Here is a 20,306-nt window from a genome sequence, read left to right as displayed (position 1 = left end):
GAAAGTAAACTAAAGGTTTTTCTTTCCCTTGCTATTTAACTAAGGTCTTTTTGATGGCAGGTCCATCCAGCATTGTACTAGATGTGGAGGAGATGTAAAGCCAGTGGCTCATGCCTGTCATCTCACATCTGTCATCCTAGCTACTTGGGAGGCTGAGATCAGGAAGATCACTATTCCGAAGTCAGCCTGCACAAAAGAGTTTTCAAGACCCCATCTCAACAACAAAAAGCTGGGCATGGTGGCATGTGCCTGTCATTCAAGCTGTGGAGGTAAATATAAAAGGATCACAGAAAGCAAGTCCCTATCTTCAAAATAACCAGAGGCACAGCTCAAATGGTAGAGCATTTGCCTAGCAAGTGTAAAGCCCTGAGTTCAAACCCCATTACTGCCAAAAAAAAAAAAGTAAAACCAAAACAAAAAAACCAATCAGGTTGGTCAGGTGAGGTGGCCTGTAATCTTAGCTGCTTGAAAGGTGGAGATGGGTGTAGGGGGGGGACAGAAGTGCAAGACCAGCCTGGGCAAAATGTTAGCAAAACCTCATTTAATCGATAAGTCAGACATAGCAGTAGTACATGCCTGTCATTTCAGCTACTAGGATGGCATAGGTAAGAGGATTGCTGTCCAACACAAGAAAAATAACTAAAGCACAAAGAACGGGAGCATGGTTCAAGAGACAGAGTGCCTGCTTAGTAAGTGTGAGGCCCAAAGATCAAACCCCAGGAGGAGGAGCAAGGAGAGGGAGAGGAGGGAGGAGGAGGATTCAGTTATTTATTCAACAAATATTTATTCTGCTCTGCTCTGTGCCAGGCACTCATCCTGGCACTGACAGTACAATAGCAAACATAACTACCTACTGTTATTGAGCTTACATTCTAGGTCAGGGGACCAGAAAAACAATGAAAAAAGTTATGAGAAGTGCTTGAAAAAATGAATAGAACAGGGTTAAGTGGAGAGAAGGTGAAAAGGGTGTGCTCAGAAGAGGGTGATATTTTCCATAGGTGGTCATCTTTGAAAAGATGATTTGAAAGATTACAGAAAGTAGAGACACAGAACTGGGGGGAGAGAGAGAGACAACAATGAAAGAAAGAAACCTCCTTAGTGATTGAAAATGCTTAGCAATGATAAACCTGCACAAAATAACATTTTACAATACTTGAGTATGTACAGTATCTAACTGCAAAAACAGACCTGTAGTTTCAGAGACCTGGGCCCAGGTAAAATGTGCTAGTGTAAAATGAAAAGGGGTGTTGAGAAAAAGAGGATCTCTTATCTCAGCCTCAGAGAAGAGTGAGAACCCCAGGCCTATCTTCTTTGTGCATCCCATTCACGTCAATAGCATTGGAATCACAATGAAAAATGGTTTGGGCCATTAAATGAGGCCCCAGTTCTTCTGTGGCAGTTATCTGTTCTCTTCTTTGTCAATGCAACTCTTCCTGAGAACACATCCAGTCATACAAGGAGAAGGGGCTGGTGACAGTTTCCCAGTCAGAATGAAAGCAGCAACATGTAAATCAAGAGCAGCTGTAGTGCAGGCTTAGGAGCTGTGCGAACACTTCTCACCACTGCAGATGCTGAGTGATCTCAGGGCTAGATCCTATGTGTCCTACCCCGGGGAAACTCCCCCAGTAGTAAGCTGAGAAGTCACCCTGACATTGTGGAAGAGCCCTATCTCAAAACAAATAAACAACAATGAATGAGGCTAGATTGAATTTTGGACTGAAAAAACTTAATAAACTACTCACAAGGAAGTAATTTCCACTGATAAAAATCTAGTCTCATAAAAGAAAGGGTCACCTTAGCTGACCGTTCTTACCAACATATAGATTTCTTGGCATGGTGGCTAGTTTTAACAATGACTCTTCCTGTACAGTCTATAGACATAAATTCCCCCTTCTCTCTATAGAACAACCAGGCCCCTGGCCCTCTCCCACAAACACCTAACTTGGACCACACTATTCACTACCTAGGTATCCTTCTCTGAGTCAAGGTTCACTTACATGAAGAAGTGTGTGAACTACAAGAAGAAGACCATTGTTTCCAGCCTTTGATGTGAAGTTTCAGAAACGCTCTATGGAGGTATACTTTTGAGATGAGCAGAGCTAGGCCAAGGCAGCCATTTGAATTTACTAAAAGTTTCAGAGTTGCCATTATTACTGAGCTGATTTTTTATTGTCTCTTGGATGGTGAGCTTGCCCTTAAATTCTGGGAGGATATATTAATATCTTTCTGAAAAATTCCACTCTTCTTCCTATACTCCACTCCCTTTTTTTGTTGTTGTTTTAAATTTAGCTAACGAGAGTTGGTGCTCTCTATTTGAAATTTAAAAATCTTATCTAATGTAGCCACTATAGACTCATAATTTCCACCAAAATCCAAGATACTAGTACCTGAGTTCCATAGGAGAGGAACTCTGGGTTAGTTATTTAGACCAAATGAACTGCAGAACTTGGATGGAAGATTCAAACAAATGGCAACAGGAGGCAAGGGATGGGAGAAGAAGAGGGAGGAAAATCAGCAACCACAAACCTTGGAAACTTGGCTGCGAGTTTCATTTCAGTTTGTGAACTGCATGAATGTAACTGTTGTTTCCTGCCTTTGACATGAAGCCTGGTTTTATACATGCTGGGTGGTGGTACAATTTTCAGATGATCAGAGCTGGACCAAGGCAGGCATTTCAATTTGCCCTTGGCTGAATGATAACTTTCAGTTGTTTGTAAGAAATTCATCTGTAACTCAACGTGCAACAATATGAAATTGTGTTAAAGCTGAAATTCAGAAACAGATTAGGACAGTCTCAAGCTTCAGGCACTGTTTTGGTATCTTCAATAGAGTACACACATACTTCCTAAATATTTATTTAAATATTTCTAATGTAAAGTTAGGCCTTTCTTGTCAGGTTTACCAACTAGACTGAAAGGTAGTCAAGGGCAAGAATGATATCTGATTCATCTTTCTATGTTATCAGTGGATAGCGGTGTGCATCTCATGACTGGCACTCAATACATATTTGTTGAATTATATTAAAATAAGGTCACATCTATCCATGTTTTATTACTGTTCTCAGGTTCAGAAAGCAAGCTTCACATTTAGCATAATGGGTTCTTCTGTCTCCAGCCAACTGGAAGTGGTCTTCTAAGGGATTCTATAGGAATAGTCAACATATTTGCTACCTGCCTTTGTTAATGAATTTAACCCATGATCATTTTTACATCTAAAGGGGCTTAAATACTCCATTTTTAGTCTCACAGAGAGAAATATACAGAGGAAGAGGAAGTAGATCATCAAAGGCAGGAGAAGATTCTGGTTAAATATCCAAGTCAAGTCAGGTCATTATTTTCAGAGTGGTTTCCTTTTGAGTCTACCATTTATATGAATTTACTATGGGACTGAGTTAAAATCTGAGAAGGACATTACAAACATTTGATAAACACAAATTCATTTGTCTTTAAGCTAATACTTCATAATATACCAAAGAAGTTAGCCTTGCTTCTGATGGAATTAATCACCACCAAAAGCTCTGTTAAGTAACAGTCATAAATGAAGGAATATGTATGCTATGTCAAGAATCATTCTAAATGTCTTTCATGCCTAACATCGTTCAATCTTCAATGAGATAGGAAGCTCAGTTGTAGACAATTATGAAATTGAAGCTTACAGAGAGGTTACATAACTTCCTTGAGGACAAAATGGCAGGCGCTGGAGTTGAACAGGGAATTTATGTGTTCACTCATTATATCATAGTTATTTTCAGCCTCAGGTGTCACTGCCATGAAAAAGTGTACAGCATGTGAAATGTTGTACTCTTGTGTGGGCACAGTTAATGCATATAAATCAAAGTTTGAGGATATAGTGTAATCTTTAGGAGGCAGCTTGTGAAACAGAGATGTGAGTTTTTGCCTTTTTATCACCAGGCCTCAGTTTCTTCATTTGTAAAGGAGAAATTAAATGGCCCAAATTCTAACGTTCTGTAAATCTCATTAAACATACGGGCCCAAATGAAGAAGAAAGAACACCAGGAAGGTTTGCAACCAAATGCGTGTTCTGCTTCCTGTATCTGTACAATGTGTACTTGAAAGACTTTGCTCTTGTATCACTTTTCTCCTGCCTCCCATTCTCCTTGTCCTCTGTTTTCTCACTCATACTTTAAGTTATATTTTATCTTATTGTATTTACATAGCTGTTTAATATCCTTTCTGGAGAAACATGACTAAGTTGAGCCTAAGTTTACATACTAATGAGAAGAGAAAGATATTTTAAAAAAATAAGTGAATTATACAGTATGGTAGAAGTTGCAAGGCCATGGGGAAGAGGGACAAATGAGTGCATTGTACATCCCTTATTATGTACTTGGGAAATTATTGGGTTTTGAAGTTAGAAGCATCTTAATAATGTTTATTGGTATTAATATGGAGAAATTAGAGCAACCTAAATCTTTAAAGGAGATTAGATAGATCATATGCAGATTTTAACAAGTGGAAGGGGAAATTATAATAGAAAGAACCTTTCAAGTTGGCAGGAGGATTAGATCTTATTTAGGAAACAGTTCTTCCGATTAGGAGATAGAAACCCTGACAGTTTATTCTAACAGGAATAAGAGAGGGAAAAGCCATTTAAAAATAATATTTATCCATTTAGGTCAGCACTCTCACCTATCTCAAGGCAAAGATTTTCTTATTATCCAGAATCAAGTATTTTAAGTTTTACCCTCTTGAAGGTATATAATTGTAAAACAAAAGTACAAGGTTTGTTATTTGAGCATCATCTCTGTCGCCCTCAGAAGTAATGCCGTTCCTGCCAAGAGATGAAAGTGTCTCTTTCAGGAGTGGTCTGAAACACCTAATATTTGTCCTCATTCTGGGAGTCTGGAAGTGAGAGTTTTGGCAGGGCCTTGTCCATTTGTGTGAGCAAATGGGTGTTCAAATGCCTGGTGATCTCAATCAAACATAAACCATAAGAAGGATTTGTACTTCCTTTCATGGTGCTCAAGAAGTCCTCAGGCTGGCGGTTTCCTGATCCCTGGGAGCCAATGTCAAAAGCCAATTTTTAAATGAACAAGGAGAAAAGACCTATTTTTAGAAGATGGCATCCCAGTTTCCATTCCAAATTCTTCATGGGCTACAGTGGTGACTCTGTGACTTTTGAGGATCTTCTGGACTTTAAAGTCATTGTGACTTCAGCAAGCTATCTTGTTTCCTGAGGCCTTTACTCCCACAGGGGATAGATTGGAACACTCATCTGTCATGAGTTTTGTCCCTTGTTCCCAGCCTTGGCAGCTTTGCCTTCATCTGGCTGGCTAGATAAGAGGAATAGAGTTAGCAGAATTGAACTCAAGGACTTGAAGCCAGCAAGTCAAGTATACATCCATCAGCACCAGGGGCTTGAAGCAGGGGTTCAATTAGCAGGAAATTCTTTATTGGATAATGAATAGAAAGAGGAGAGTCAGTGGACAGGATAACAATCTTAGTCTCCTGTGTTTTGTGTAATAAATAAAATAATAATTGTAACAGTAATAATGTATTGCAAGTGTTAGCTTAGGAGAGACTACTATAGATGGCTTAGTTAGAAATTCTTATAATGCCTAATGCATTAATCATAAACCTTCTTTAGTCAGAATCATGTATTTATAGGGAAGACAATGCATGCTGTTGCATTGTCCCAAGTGCAACAAGGTGCCTTTATTTTGGAGCAGTCTAGGTGATCCTCTTGCTTAGTGATTGGGTCAGTATGGGAAGGGTTCAGCCAGAAAGCACTGCATTCACTTCAATCTCTAACTGCTTGGAAATCTGCCAGCAGGAGGAACATGTACTTTTCCCTAACTTAGAGAAGATCCAGGAAGGAGCACAGAGAATGATCGAAGGGATTGAAATCCAAGTCTAGGACCAGAGTTTGAGAGGAAGTAGATGAATCTGAAGAGAAGACAAAATGGTAACTACAGTGGTCTTGAAGGCCTCACAGTTCCTGCGCACAATCATCCATTCATCTAATTATTCATTCACTTGAAGCACCTGGACTAGACAGGACCTGGGAGATATGAAGAAGAATAAGAATAGAAGTAGTTAAAACAAAGCCCTGGCTTCGAAAATCTCTCCATTTCCAGTGTCCAAGAATTGAGCAAAATTAAGTAGGAAATAAGCCTGAAGTGAAGAGATTTGAGAAACTGAAATGCTTGCCAAGGCCCAGGCAGCAACACAAATAAATAAACCCCACTTGCCATTTGTTTATCAGAACTGCTGGTTAACTGGTGAAGTAATTTTCAGGGCTGATTAGGAGAATTTCCACCAGAAAGAAGATTATAGCTTTAACTGTGTAGTTTAGAATATTCTATCCTAAACCTGCTGTTGCTGGTATAAAGAGAAACAACTGTTTTGTGGTTCCATTGTGCTTTTCATCTGTTGTAGACACTGTATGATTCATATTAGGCTCTATCCAGGCCACATAAATAGTAGAAAAGGCAGAAGTCAATGATGGCATCTCTTCCCTCCACACTGGTTAGCAGAAAGGTGACTGGCAAGTTTAGCAAGAAAACACATATGTGCAGGTTCCTGGAAACAGGCTGTATTTTAAATCTTAAGTTTCTCTTGTGCTACAGGTTCTTGGAAATTGTCAACCTTTGATGAAATGAGATTTATCAGCACTTAGAACAAATAAATTTGTGATTCTGTATTACAAACATAAGGGTGACTTTTTACTTTCTTTAAATAGTATAGATAAACCGGATGATTCCTATATCAGGGTTGTGTGTATTGTAGTTCTGATCTATAATGTTCCTCAAAGGCCCACATGTTAAAGGCTTGGTCCCAGCTTGGCCCTGTGAGGAGGTGGCAGAATAGGGCCTAGTGGAAAGAAGTTAGGTATTGCAAGTATACCCTTGAAGGAGATCTTAGAACCCCAGTTCGTCCTCTTCATTGATTTGTTTCCTGCCTGCATGAAGTGAGCAGCTTCCTCAGGACTACTCAAGAAGCTCTTTGCCATGACAACCACAGAGTTAAGCAACAATGGATTGAATCCTTTGCAACCATGAGCCAAAATAAAGCCTGTCTTCCTTATAAGTTAGTTTACCTTAGGTATTTGTTACAGTGACAGAAAGTGACTAAGAGAATGTGTTTTCATGAGTTTTTTTTTTTTTTTTTGCTGTTTGTTTGTTTATTTTTATTAGCAGTGCTGGATTTGAACTCAGGCCTTACTAGGCAGGCACTCTACAACTTGAACACACCTGCAGCCCTATTTTTTGTATTTTTAACATAAATTTTCTTGTTTGACTCTCTACTCAAATAGGACATTTCAACTCTTCCAGCCATACCTAAGACCAGTTTAAAAATGCATAAGAAACTAAGACAATGGAAATATAATTTTATTACTCAAGAAAACAATTTTCAATCAGTATTTTCATTGTTCTATGGATAGATAAGTATGAACTTAATTTTTTTAAATGCTCAAATTTAAGTTCCATGGGTGTCACCAACATGCAAACTGCCTATACCTGAAATTACAAAGAATCAAAAAGTCTTGGCCTTGCTAGTCATTTGTTTGCTATACGTATTACTCTAAAAGAGGGTGTTTTAAAGAAATTGTGTGCTTTGAAACAATTTGTAATCAATCCATTAAATAGCACATTTTGAGAAAATATTTATTTTATACATTGTTTTCTTCTAAAGTAATGCTGCAATATATAATATATATATATATAGAACATATTAATGTAGGATGTGAAACAACAATAAGAAAATTATTTTTAAAACCTGTAATTGCATAACATACACACAAATTTTAACAGCAGTGACAATTATGAAATTCATTGAAATTTGCCATGGTTCTCCAACCTGAAACAACATCCCACAGGTCAAATAATTGTTTATAGCTTATGTTATGGTTCAAAGACAGTTTGTCCCTTTCAAAACTTCATAACACGTAGTGCCCAGGATCCAGCAAGAAGTCACCAGATTCTAAGCAAATGTGATACCACTTTCATAGACTTTCAGAACCATGAACTAAATAAACTTCTTTTTAAATCCTAGATATTGAGTCCTAGATATTCAGTTGTATCAAAGGAAAATAGACTAAGACAGCTTACCCGTTTCACTTCCAATCAAAGGCTGGTTTGCAAAATGCTTGACAAAATCCTTTAAAGATGAGTATTCATTAAAGCCAAATTTAAATGAATATCCAGTATATTCAACATGAAAGTGTTTGACAGAGTCTTTGGCTCTGGAAGGGAAAAAGAAGTGTTCAATGTTATTTAACAAATGAGTATCTTTTCCTGAAGGCAAATACAGTCATAAATATTAGCTTCACCATTAAACTTTTCAAAGAACTGAGAATATGTACTTACTGAAATCACCGACAACTTTAAAGAGCATCACTAATTTCTTTTAAACTTCTTACTCTACTGAAGACAAGAGACAATTCTTGGACTTAGAAAAAGAGTTCTTGAATTTTAACACTGTTACAGTGCATGAGTTTAAGAAGGGCAGGGAACAGAGATGAAAGAAATGGTGTGTAATATCTTCACCACGTACTCTGTTGTTGGGCCTCCTCCCTTGTGTGTTTGGTAGTCATCCTGGGTTCTGCTTCTGTCAGTTAGCTGTGGGAGCCCACCCTTTTTTCCTTTCTTCCCTGTCTTACTCCCTACTGAATAAAATATCAAATTTCTCATTTTGCATTTTCTACTTCATTTTTTTTGGTGGTGCTGGAGCTTGAACTCAGGGCCTTGCACTTGCTAGGCAGATGCTCTACCACTTAAGCCACTCTACCAGTCCTCCACTTCATTCTTGAAATAAAGTAGAATATAAAATAAAATACACCTCCTTGCACTTTGTTCCCTCCTATCATTTTAGCCCCATTCCCATCATACAGCCCATACTCTTTTGGCATAAATAGGGTCACCTGCGTGGCTTGTTAAAACCCACCACAGACTCTGATCCAGTAGGCCCACAGTGGACACTTAGAATGTATGTTCTAACATGTTCTCAATTGATGCTGCTGGGCTGGGGTTCATACCTTCTGAACCTTTGTCCAACTAGATATACTTTTCTTCCAAGAGTTTCCACCTCTGCCCCTTTGCTCATGCTGTTCCTTTCGTTGCAATCTCTTCCCCTTTTTTTCTGCTGGTAGAAATTCTAGCTACCCATTGAGTTTCACTTTAAATGCCACATCTTCTTTCAAGCATTACATGATAATTCCAGCATAAGCTGGGTGCCTTTTCTCTTCTCAACCACCCAAACAATTATCTTGCTCTTTTTAATGTTATTTTCTGTACTTTGTAGTAAGTTTGGGGTCTTACTAGCCCTATGAGACTGTATGTCCTGAAAAAATGCTTTTGAGTCTTCTATATCACTTATTAATGTAGTAGGTGTAGAATGAATGCTTTGAAATATTTGTTATTAAGGGAAAGAATGAATAAATGAATAGTCATCTTCATGAATGGCACACTGTCGTCTTTGTGTGGTTTTTTCCCCCTTGTTTTCTTTTTTTTAAATAGTATTCCCAAGTACCTATAATGGAAACCAATGATTTACATTTTAATTTTTCATGAAGATGAAATATATGCCATCTATTCATAAGGAACTTATAATCTAACTGTTCAGATGAGACGTACACAGGTGAAAAGTTAATTAACACTTTGACCCAATAATTCCACATGTGTGTGTTTGAGACTCAGAAGATCCATGGTATAAAGAAATTGCAGCATAACCATCTGATGAACTTGTAACATCACTGTCAATTAGAGAAAGCGCAAATCTTGCTGTCACCCAAATAGAAGTTCATCTTGGATTAATGATATCTCCATCTCCTTTATTCAGAAAATTCATAAACAAAATATGGTAGGGTAACATGACAACATTAATGAATGTGCTTTTTTCTTTTTCCTTCTCTCTTTATCTAATTTGCCCCATCACTCTTTATCTATTTCCTCCTCCCCTCTTCAAGTAGGTACCTGCAGACTCATTGTCAAGGGCTGGCTCCAAATTCAAGTCCCTGAAGTACATATACCTTGTTCCAATTATTCAATCAAAACCTACTCTAGATGCAGCTGTGAAGGGACTTTGAAAATCACTAAGGTTTCAAATCAGTCTCTTCTAAGGTAAAATTATCATATGATAATCATATGAGCTCTGTGAAACAGAATGTTCTGTGCTCAGAGAAGAGGAAATCACAAAGACCATGTTTTGGCTGGCCAGGAAGACAGTAAATAGCCACACTACAAACTGCCTATAGAGGCCATATGGCATAAAACTTCAGTGGCCTCTATCAGTTGACATTGGTCCCCGAAAGACAGCTAAAAGAAAAATGGGGGCCTCAGTTAAAAGAATTAAAAAGAATAAAAAATGTGGAGAGCAGATTATAAGGCATCTATGAAAACTAGACATAGACACAGCTCAATAGTTTTTCCTAAATGTTTGTCTGTAGGCAGAGATTGGTACGGCCCTGGCCATGGAGGAGGGAAATGCAGAATAGCTGCTTCTCCTAAACTGTTTATGTTCAGAGAAGCAGGAACACAGGTTTCTCTTGTCACAATGTCACGCCCCTCCCTGAGAACCACTGCTCCACCCTGTTTACCACTGGATATAAAAGACTCACTGGAGGAGGACACAAGGCTTTTGTTTTGGGAGCTTTTTGCTTGAGGATTTTGCTTTTGGGCTTTTGGCTTTTTGGTGTGGGAGACTTTTGGAAGGGGAAAAAATTGCTGAAGAGAAAAGAATTGCAATAGGGAAATTGCTAAAGGGGAGTTGCTAAAGAGGGGTTATAGAAAGCCTACACCGAGAACTTTATACATGGGCTTTAGAAAAGCTGAGCTAAAGAAAAGCCAAAGAGAACATGGGACAGTGCAAGTCAAAGACGTTAAGAGTTATGCATATGCAGTTTTTAGGTGTGCTGTTGTTTGCAAGTCTGAGCACCGAGGCTTTAAGAAAGCTAAAGAGAGGGCATGGGACAGTGCAAGTCTGAGGGCAAAGACTTTAAGAGAGATTATGCTAAAGAAAAGCTAGGAGAAAACATGGGACAGAGCGAGTGTAAGAAAAGAGGTTTTAAAAAATAGCAAAGCAAGGTTTTAAAGAAGACTTTAGAAGCAAGGATTTAAAGAACTGTAAGGGGGTAAGGCCTTAAAGAATAAAGATAGAGAAAAGAAGAAAAGTAAATGAAGAGAATAATAGAGAAAAGAAGCAATGAGAGTTGTGTGTCTCCACCTGAGTGGGCAACACACCTGGCCCTAACTTTCTAGTGAGAGAAAGCTTGCTCCAGCAAGGGAGCGAGGGAAAGAAGGGAATGGAAGAAAGGATACTGAGCTCCAGATATGAGTCACAGCCTCAGCCAACACCTTTATTTTATCTTGGTAGGACCCTGAACAGAAAATCCAGCCATGTCAGGTTTGAACTTCTGACAGTCAGAAACTGTGAGATGGTCAGAAACATGGTTTTTCAGCCTCTAATTTTTTTCAGTAATTTGTTATGTAGCATAGAAGATGAATACAGAAGTCCGTAAGACCCAAAAGAAGATAAGCAAATATTTTATTTCTTTGCTTTGATCTCATAGAAGAAGCTTGTCATTAAGTAGGGAATTACTCTCGTAACCAGTTTTATCCCCCTATCAGAGAGAGGAGATTAAAAATCAAAACCAAAACCAAGCAAACAAATGCTGTTGTTGATCTGGATGGAAAGAAGGATTCAGACAGCAGAAGCAAATGTAGGTACTGCCATTCAGAGAGTGGTGAGGAGGTAATGGCCAGGTCCAGCAGGAGAGAAAAGAAAACCTTTTTATGCCAGATTGAGTCAAGGGACCGCACTGTGAAGAGAACCTGTGGCTTCCTTCTAGGGGTACATGGAGGTGCCATCAGTGTCAGTTGGAGGTCAATGGTGAGTGGCAGAGGGAAGTGTGTGGAATCCTCGCATCCTCAGCCTAATTCTTGGAGAACTGCCTGACAACTCAGGTGATGTGCTGCACTTCAGTAGAAGCCAAAGTATCAGAAGCTGTTGAGAACCAGTCACCTCCCATGATTACCATGAACTGGGTTAGCTTCTCAGACCCTCCCAGCTAGGGAGGAAGGGGGGCGGTGAGGAGAAACTCTGAAAGGACTGGACAGTCACTGCATGGCCAGTAGGGGAAAATGAAGTCTCAAGAAAGAAAGTCAGCCCACTTAGAGGAAAAATTTTTAAAATGCATATTGACTTTTGGGTGTGGTGTTGCACATCTGTAATCTCAGCTACCTGAGAAGTAGAAGCAGGAAGATCTCTGTTCAAGATTAGACCTGGCAAAGTTAGAGCAAGACCCTATCTGAAAAGCAAACTAAAAAAAGTAAAAGGACAGGGGCCCGGCTCAAGTGGTAGAGCACTTGCCTAACAAGTGTGAGGCCTTGAGTTCAATCACTAATACCACCCCCTCACCAAAGTTGCACATTGTCCATTGAATTTGTGGTTAAACAAGATGTACAATCACAAATCATTCAGTTTTCCAAGGGAAGCAAAGCATAGCAAAAAGGACACTGGCCTGCTTTCAATTTTGTTTCTATTGTTGATTTATTGGCTACCTGATTGTCACCATTTGGGGTTTCAGTTCTTCATCAGTCCAGTGAGATGTTGGAATTAAATAATTCCCTAAATCTCCTCCTGTTCTGACAACTTTTTTTTCCTGCTAGTGGATGGAGTGGGAATTTTTTTATAGTCTCACCATTCAGAGTTTGAAATCCTTTAACTTGGAGGGCCAACAGGAGCTAGAGGGTTTTGAGTGGTGATAAAGTCAGTAAGTAACAGATAGGATCCTGCAGAATTGAGTCCTTAAGCACCCTACCTCACGGAAAGGGAGTACAGCCCAGTTTGCTCATTGCTGTCCCTCAGGAGGTAGCTCCCATCACGTCCGTTGGAAAGGAGAAGAGCCTCGGCTGCGTGGCGTGTGAGGTTGCTGTGATACCACCTGGAAAAGAGAGAACAGGGCTTTCATTCAGGGCAAATCAAGGTGACCCCTCATTCACTGGAGTTTCCTCTCAAAGGTTACTTAGCAATATTCTGCATCTTGAGTAGGCCAGAGACCAAACTCAGCCCTAACACCAGGACAAGGAAGTCCTTGGGTAAAGCTTATGGGGAGAGCACAGTGAGTTGTCTACAACGGTATGTTATGGTTGAATTCCTGAAAATTCACATGTTGAAACCCTTACCTACAGTACCTCAGAATGTGATCTTATTTGAAAATAAGGTTTTTAACAAGTTAAAATGAGGTCATTAAAGCCAATCCAGTATAACCGGTGTCCTCTTGTAAAAAAAGAAAATTAAGAGCTAGACTGCCACGTAAGGGAGACTGTTGTGTGAACATGAAGATAGTCACCTCAAAGCTAAAGAGACAAGCCTGGAGCAGATACTTCCTCATAGCCCTCGGAAGGAATCAGTCTTGTTGACATCTTGGTTTTGGACTTCTGGAACTATGAAATGATAGACTTCTATTGGTTAAGCCCCCCAGTTTATGGTACTCTGTAAGGCAGCTTTGCAAACTAATAGAGTATTGCTTTAAAAACAGAAAAGTTTAAAAGTCCAATCCAAAATAGCCATAAGAATAGGGTTTTGGACGACTTTTCTCTCTTTCTTTTAAAGCCTCTTGCACTTTCCTTTACAAGTATAGGACCATTTCATGGGAAAACCACTGAACTATTGTCCTAGGACCCCAGGTTATAAGTGAAATGAAGCTGGGTGCAGGGAATTCTGATGTTTTATAATAAGCATCGGTCCATCAAATACAGTTTCAAACTGACAAATATCTAAAGATCTGGGAAAGTCCCAAGGAAATTCAAATTGATCTTTGTATGTACGTGTTTTAAAGTTTATCTTTGTGTCTTAGAAAAGGTAACAAACACCTCCCTCTCTCTTTCTCTCTCTCTCTACACACACACACAGACACACATCTCCAAAAGACAAAATAGTGAAAATAAAGCTTTTTTCTTTCACCCTTCACCCTCATTTTCCCTGTTTTATTCTTCAGAGGACAACAATGTTGATCGCTGTCTTGTGTTTCTTCCTAAGAGAGTGTATGCACGTAGACGGCATGTCCTCACTCCTAATTTTATGGGACTAAGCTTTCTAGGGCACTTCCTTGCTCTTTGTTTCTCCTAATGACAGGTCTTTCACATGATTTTTAAGCACATTATTGTGGTAGTCCAGTATAACAATTAAATCTTGGCTCCTGGAGTTGTGTTGTGTGGGTCCCCATCCTAAGATCTTGGGCAAGTTCTTTACCAGTCTGCGCCTCTGTTCCCTCACATTCAAAGTAAGATTAATAATAGTTGTACTCCACAGGCCAATTGTGAGACTTGCTCATGTTAACATGGGTGAAGTGGTTGGAACAGGCCTGGCAAACAGCAATACTCAGTAGGTTAGTTGCTCTCATGCAGCCAAAGTCACAACTTGCAATGTATCCTCTGTGGTACGATTTTCTTGTTGTTCAATATAAAATTTTTTATGCCTTCCTATTTAGTTCGGATAAGAGAAATCTAGGTACTAGAGGCAGTTGCTGACTACCAAGACCCACAGTCCAGGGCAGTGGAGATGAGGGAGAGATGGACAACTAACAGATAATGTCAATGTGATAAGCTGAGTACTGCTAAAGAGTCTGACTCCTGCATTGAAATCTTGTCATGAGCTACACAGGTGTCTACTGTGATGTCCCTATATGCAGGAATTTAGCCTGGGCAATAGAGAATAAACATAAGAGCATCTGTGTAAGGAAGTTTCTGCACAGGTCTCCAAAATATTTTTCCTAATGCATGCTTTGCTTTCTTTTTTTAAGCACATTTCCTCTTTCGAGGTTGAGATGATGCCTCCACATTTTATTAGGAATGTGTTTTCTAGCTAAAAGCAATGGCATGAAAAGTATTTATGAGACCAGCCACTGAGTTGTTTTTCCAGAGTGGCTCCATTCATCCACCTGATTCCCAGACAAGTTCAAATCTGTCCACTTCAAAATTATTTCAAAAGACAATTGGAAGAATTTCAAGGGAAGTGATTATAAACTTCAGGTACAACTAAAGCCAAATTTCTAATTCTTCTTGATAGGTGAAATCTCCACAAGTTCTTCAATATATTTTGCCAATAATTAGCTTCAGGATAAACATTTCAGCATAAGATATCATATAAGCCCCTTTACTGAAGTAACATTAGATTAAAATTCTAAAACATAAAGGAGTTGCACATTCCTTTGGATTCTTTACAATGGAATCTGAAGTCAATGTTAAAGTTTCACAGAATTCTTCTGATATTAATTATAATTTTGGTAAGAACTTTTATGGTAATCTTTTAAATAATAACTATAGATCATAAATATATAAGAAATACTTGAGTGTAAAGCAAGAAAAGTTATCCTGTACTCCTGTTTGGAAAATCCTCAGAGATGGTCAGTTTTTAGGCAGCACTGTTGCTTGGGTTCACCTTCTACCTTGGTTTTTATGGAATCCAAGACCTGATTGGATATAGATTCTACCAGGTAGCCCTGGACACAGGGTGATGTCTATGGTGCAATGAGAATCCATATTCCCCAAATACGTCTTCCATAAAAGTTTAAACCTCCTGTTTTAATGAGTGCTGTATTCTTTTCTAGAACCCTTTGGTGGGCATACCTTTATCAAAGATATACACCCAAATAACACTGTGTAGCTTTTGTAGGAATAGGACTACCTCTAATGTGGTTGTTTAAGTTTGTATACATAAATGACTAAAAGTTAAAAACAGAGTTCAGTTGGTATTTATCTCATAATCAACATTCTCTACCCTCAATCATTGCTTCAAATCTGTGCAAAATTATGTAAGGCATTGTGTAGGCAGGTCAAGGTGAACAAAACTGGAAAAGCCCCTAACTGGGCTGTAAGAAACCATTAACCTAGTCAGGGGTATAAGACGAGTATATTACAAACAACATCCAAGAGGGGAAAAAGTACCCAGAGAATGTTCTAGGAAGAACTATCAAAACCAGGTTTCTTGAAAAAGCCAATATCTAAAAATGTCTTCAAATAAACCTGTCTTTTTAAAAAGTGTGTTTCTTTTTTTTTTTCTGATTGTAAAACCTAAGTGAAAACTAAAATATAAACATGTAATGAAGAGAAAGTGAAAGTCTTTCATAGACGAGGAAATATACATTTCAAATAAAGTCTGGCTACTAGTCAAGTAAATGCAAGCTAAAACTACAATAGGATATTTTTCCTTACCCACTTGACTAGCTATAACAGAAGAACTAAGCAACATTAAGTATTGGAGAATTTGGGGGCCAATGGATATTTCTTTTATTATTGATAGGGATATAAACTGGAGGTGAAATTTAGCACATCTACTTTAAGTGAACCTACATGTAACTAGTGATACTGATTTTCTAGTGAAATAATCAGACATAAGTGAGCAAAATATGAACGAGAGGGTCCACTGCAAAATTACTTGGGAGAGTAAAAGTTGAACTGACAAATATCACAAACATTACAAAATTGACAAAAATAACTTATTTTCATTGATTCAAAGGACCCCTATAATTTTCTCTGTATATTTTTGCTACACAGTCATTGATTGCATTTTCATATAACAATTTTATAATATAATTGTCTATAGAAGGAATGGAACAATAAATAAGTCTGTGTAGAACACTTTAAAAATATTCTTGATAGTATTGAAACATTTTCAGCTTTATATGTGGTATTAGTAAGGAAGTTTTTAGGATTGTAGGTAACTTTGGGACCATCTATCAGGCTCTTTCATGTATAAGCTACAAGATTCAAGAGCATTTTAAACTATTGTGACAGGGACAAATCTTAAATTCTCAGAGGTGACATTTACTAACTACACCGCTGGTGTCGCACAAGTGAGGGGACCTGAAGCTGAAGCTTCATTGACTTCCCAGTAAACTTGCCTCTGGTCATTACAAAAGTTATATAGTTTTTATTTTTAGATGGGGATTCATTGAGAAACCCCTTTGAACATCAACTTAAATTTTAATAATGAAAGACAGCACTGTGAAATAGGTAGCATGCGTGTGTGGGGGTACTAGTGGGAGGGGAAGGTGAGCGATGGCGATTAAGGTGAGGGCATATGGTTGATGGACTTCATATACCTATATGAAATAGAACAAAGAAACCACTTGCAATTGCTTTAAGTGGGTTGGGGAGAGGATTGAGGGAGAGAGAGGACAGGGGTGATCTAATCAATGTACAATATAAGCTTAATTGGAATTGTCACTATGACCCTCCCATATAACAAATATATCCTAAAAAAATTTTACAAAAAAATAAAGTAAGCTCCAACATAAAAAAAAAAGTGTAACTTAGCAAATAAAAGCCACACATAATCCCTCATTGCAGAGGAATCACAACCATCAGTTTGATCTACATTCTTTTCAATTTTTGTAGTGTTTGAATAGTTTCAAAACCCTAATAAGATTTTCTTGGCAGTGCTGAGGATTTGAACCCAGGACCTTACATTTGCTAGACCAGCTCTCTACTATTCAGCTACACCCCCAGCCAAAACCCTAGCAAGATTCTTACCCAATCTTTATCTGCATATTTCTAATGCCAGGGAACTACTCGTATAGGAATGCCCATTCTGTATGTCTGTGATTGATGGACCGAAAACTCTTGCCTTGTTGAACTGCCAATTCCTGCTGGACAGCTTTCAGCAGACTGTTTCAGATCTACTTCTTGGAGTTACATAGATGATACTTATAAAAAGAGCCGAGAGCATTTACAATGCACCCTCTTCCCTTTCCCTTATCTTCGACTTCTCTTTTTATAAGACTTTTGGTTCCTTTATCACCCGGAGAGCCAATCTCCTCTACATATCTTCCAAGTTTTAAATTCCATCTTAAAGATAAGCTCTGATGTGCAAGACAAAGTAGCAGAACATCTGTCTTGTTTCGCTGCCAGGCACACATAGGACAACCTGAGATTGCACCAGTTTCTTCACCATTGCATCACACAGCTGATTCACCATGAAGCTACTGTTGATTAAAATGCCCAATCAGGCCCTTTTTCTCTACTGCTTTTAGAAGAGCAATGCTTTTAGAAGAATTCAGTGTAGCAAGAAACCCATTTACTACTGAGAAATGCTGAATAAAAAGTATTCAGTGAGCAGCCACTTTGGACCATAGCCATATATGGAGGGTCAGTGAGACTGTGATGAGGAGAGGTCATGCCTCTGTTTCATGCTTCCTCAGCTGGCCCATCTGCTCCAACCACTTTTAATGTATGAGCTGTGTCATCCCACACAAGTAGCACCCTCAGTGTCCCCACATGTCAAGGTGACTAGAAATAATGCCCAGGAGAAGCCTGGCATGGTCTTCTTTTATGAACTCCTTACATGATTCTTCAACTTTTGCAGAAGTTTGTTAGCTACAAGCTTTGCTAAATTATGTAATATATTATAGATATGCCAGACACTGTGCTAGGTGCTAGGAATACGTATTTATGCAGTATGAAACTAACAAAACAAACAAACAAAACTCCTTTTTTATTTTTATTTTCTCTAACAAAGTAAAAAAGAGAAAGTGCTATTTATAGCCCTACTTTAGAAGCAATGTGTTATTTATTTTATTAGCATATGATTTTTGTGCAAGGATACATTGTGACATTTACATCAGTGCTTACAATAAATCTTAATTACATTCAACCCTTTCTACTTTCTCCTTTATCCCCCTTTCTTAGAACAATTTCAACAAGTATCATTGTTCCATTTTCATCCATAAATACAAGGTATTTCCACCATATTCACCCTTCTCTTATGCCTTCCCCCCTCCCACTGGCACCCATCCTTGGTCAGGACCTGTTATACTTTCATGTCTTTCATTTTTTTAAAAAGACAATTTTATTAGTTTATGATAGTTATACAGGGGATTTCAATGTGTTAGATTCTTTTTTTCCTCCAAGGCCTACACATTTTCACAATGATGTCTCAAGTTTAATAGAGTCAACAGAGCAGAGACTAAGTTTCAAAAAAATATTTGTACTGGGTTTATAAGAATATCAAAACCAGCAGTTAACCTTGAAGGAAACAGTGGTATTGTCCCTTCCATGATACAGTAGCAAATTAGGAAACATCCACCCACTGAAGAATTTTCATAGCTGCCTCCTGGTAAGGTACAGGAAATAAACGCAACCACAGAGAATACAGGCTGACTAGATCCAGAATGCTGGGGCTCAATTCAGCCTCTTCTCCTTTCATTCCAGAACTTCTTCATGCTAGAAACTTCTGGAAAATTGCTTCAGCATATTGGAAACTTCAGTTTCTTATCCCATTTGGTTTTATTATTTTAACTTGCTGATTTCAGTTTTTATCTCATTTGCTCTGTTCTTTGAGGGAAAGACTTTCAAACGTTTTGAATCAACCCACATGTAAAATATATTTTGATATTACTACCTATATATACAAACATACATTACAGGCACATACACAGAAAACCCAAAAAGTTATCAGAAACGATATTTGTCCTTCTATATACTACTTACTTGAATATTTTTTAATGCAACCAACTAAATTCACTAATGGGTTGCACCTGGTATTTGCAAAGCAATGAAAAGCCCTGCTCTTCAAACTAGGAACTGAGTGCATCAGCACCACCTGGAATCTTGCTGGAAATGCCACTCTTGGGCCACCACCATGACCTGATGAGCTAGGTGATGGCTCCACAGTTTAGAGTTTGAGAAACATAGATGTGAAGGATTCTTAGATCCTAAAAACTATAATTCACTTTAACAACTGCAAGAGTTTGAGCTCCGTGTTTGGTATCTAGAGAGAAGGGCAAAGCACAGTACTAAGTGGTTTTTTAATACTCATGGGAAGGGAAAAAGATCTTCAGGTTATCATAGTCAGAAATCCCCACAGAGCTGCCATCTTAGTTATGTGAACAGTAAATGGCATAGGAGGGAGCGCTCATGGAAGGCTGGACTAATCAGGGTGAGCTTCAGGCAGCAGAAGATCATGAGCTGGGACTTGAAGAATTATTTGATTCATCAGGTAGTAAGAGAAAGGGCATTTCAAGAGAAAGGATGTTTTGAGCAAAGGCACCAGGGTTGGCATACTCATGGCAACAGAATACCTAGCTGAACTAGAGGGCTCATGTTGGGGAGCAATATAAAATAATGCCAGAAGAACTGGTGAACCATACACACCTATTTAGATAGCATATTCTTGATGACAAAATTATTTAGTAACTCAGGTATACAGATTATTCATGTTTAAATGGTCAATTCTTCCCCTTCCTGGCAAAGAGAAGTGAAATAGAACCTAGATTCTGTCCCATCAGAGTTAAGAGGACATACAATTCACCAAAAGCAAGAACAGAAATCCCCGTTTGTGTGAAAG

At 38.5% G+C, this 20,306-nt stretch overlaps 1 protein-coding gene across 1 annotated transcript in view; it reads right to left on the bottom strand.

The window, feature by feature from the left end:
- Dapp1 (dual adaptor of phosphotyrosine and 3-phosphoinositides 1) overlaps positions 1-20,306 on the bottom strand; it is a 50,134-nt gene that overhangs the window by 17,609 nt on the left and 12,219 nt on the right. Inside the window, exons 2-3 of the mRNA XM_020180998.2 lie at positions 12,781-12,903; positions 8,072-8,205 (exon numbers count right to left, since the gene is read on the bottom strand). Of these exons, the coding sequence (XP_020036587.1) occupies positions 8,072-8,205; positions 12,781-12,903 (257 nt within the window). The remainder of the gene's footprint in view (positions 1-8,071; positions 8,206-12,780; positions 12,904-20,306) is intronic.

Source organism: Castor canadensis, chromosome 9 (genome assembly GCF_047511655.1).
Source record: "Castor canadensis chromosome 9, mCasCan1.hap1v2, whole genome shotgun sequence".
Lineage (NCBI taxonomy): Eukaryota > Metazoa > Chordata > Mammalia > Rodentia > Castoridae > Castor > Castor canadensis.
Note: the sequence above shows the minus strand (reverse complement) of the source record. Positions and strands in the feature narration are given on the sequence as shown.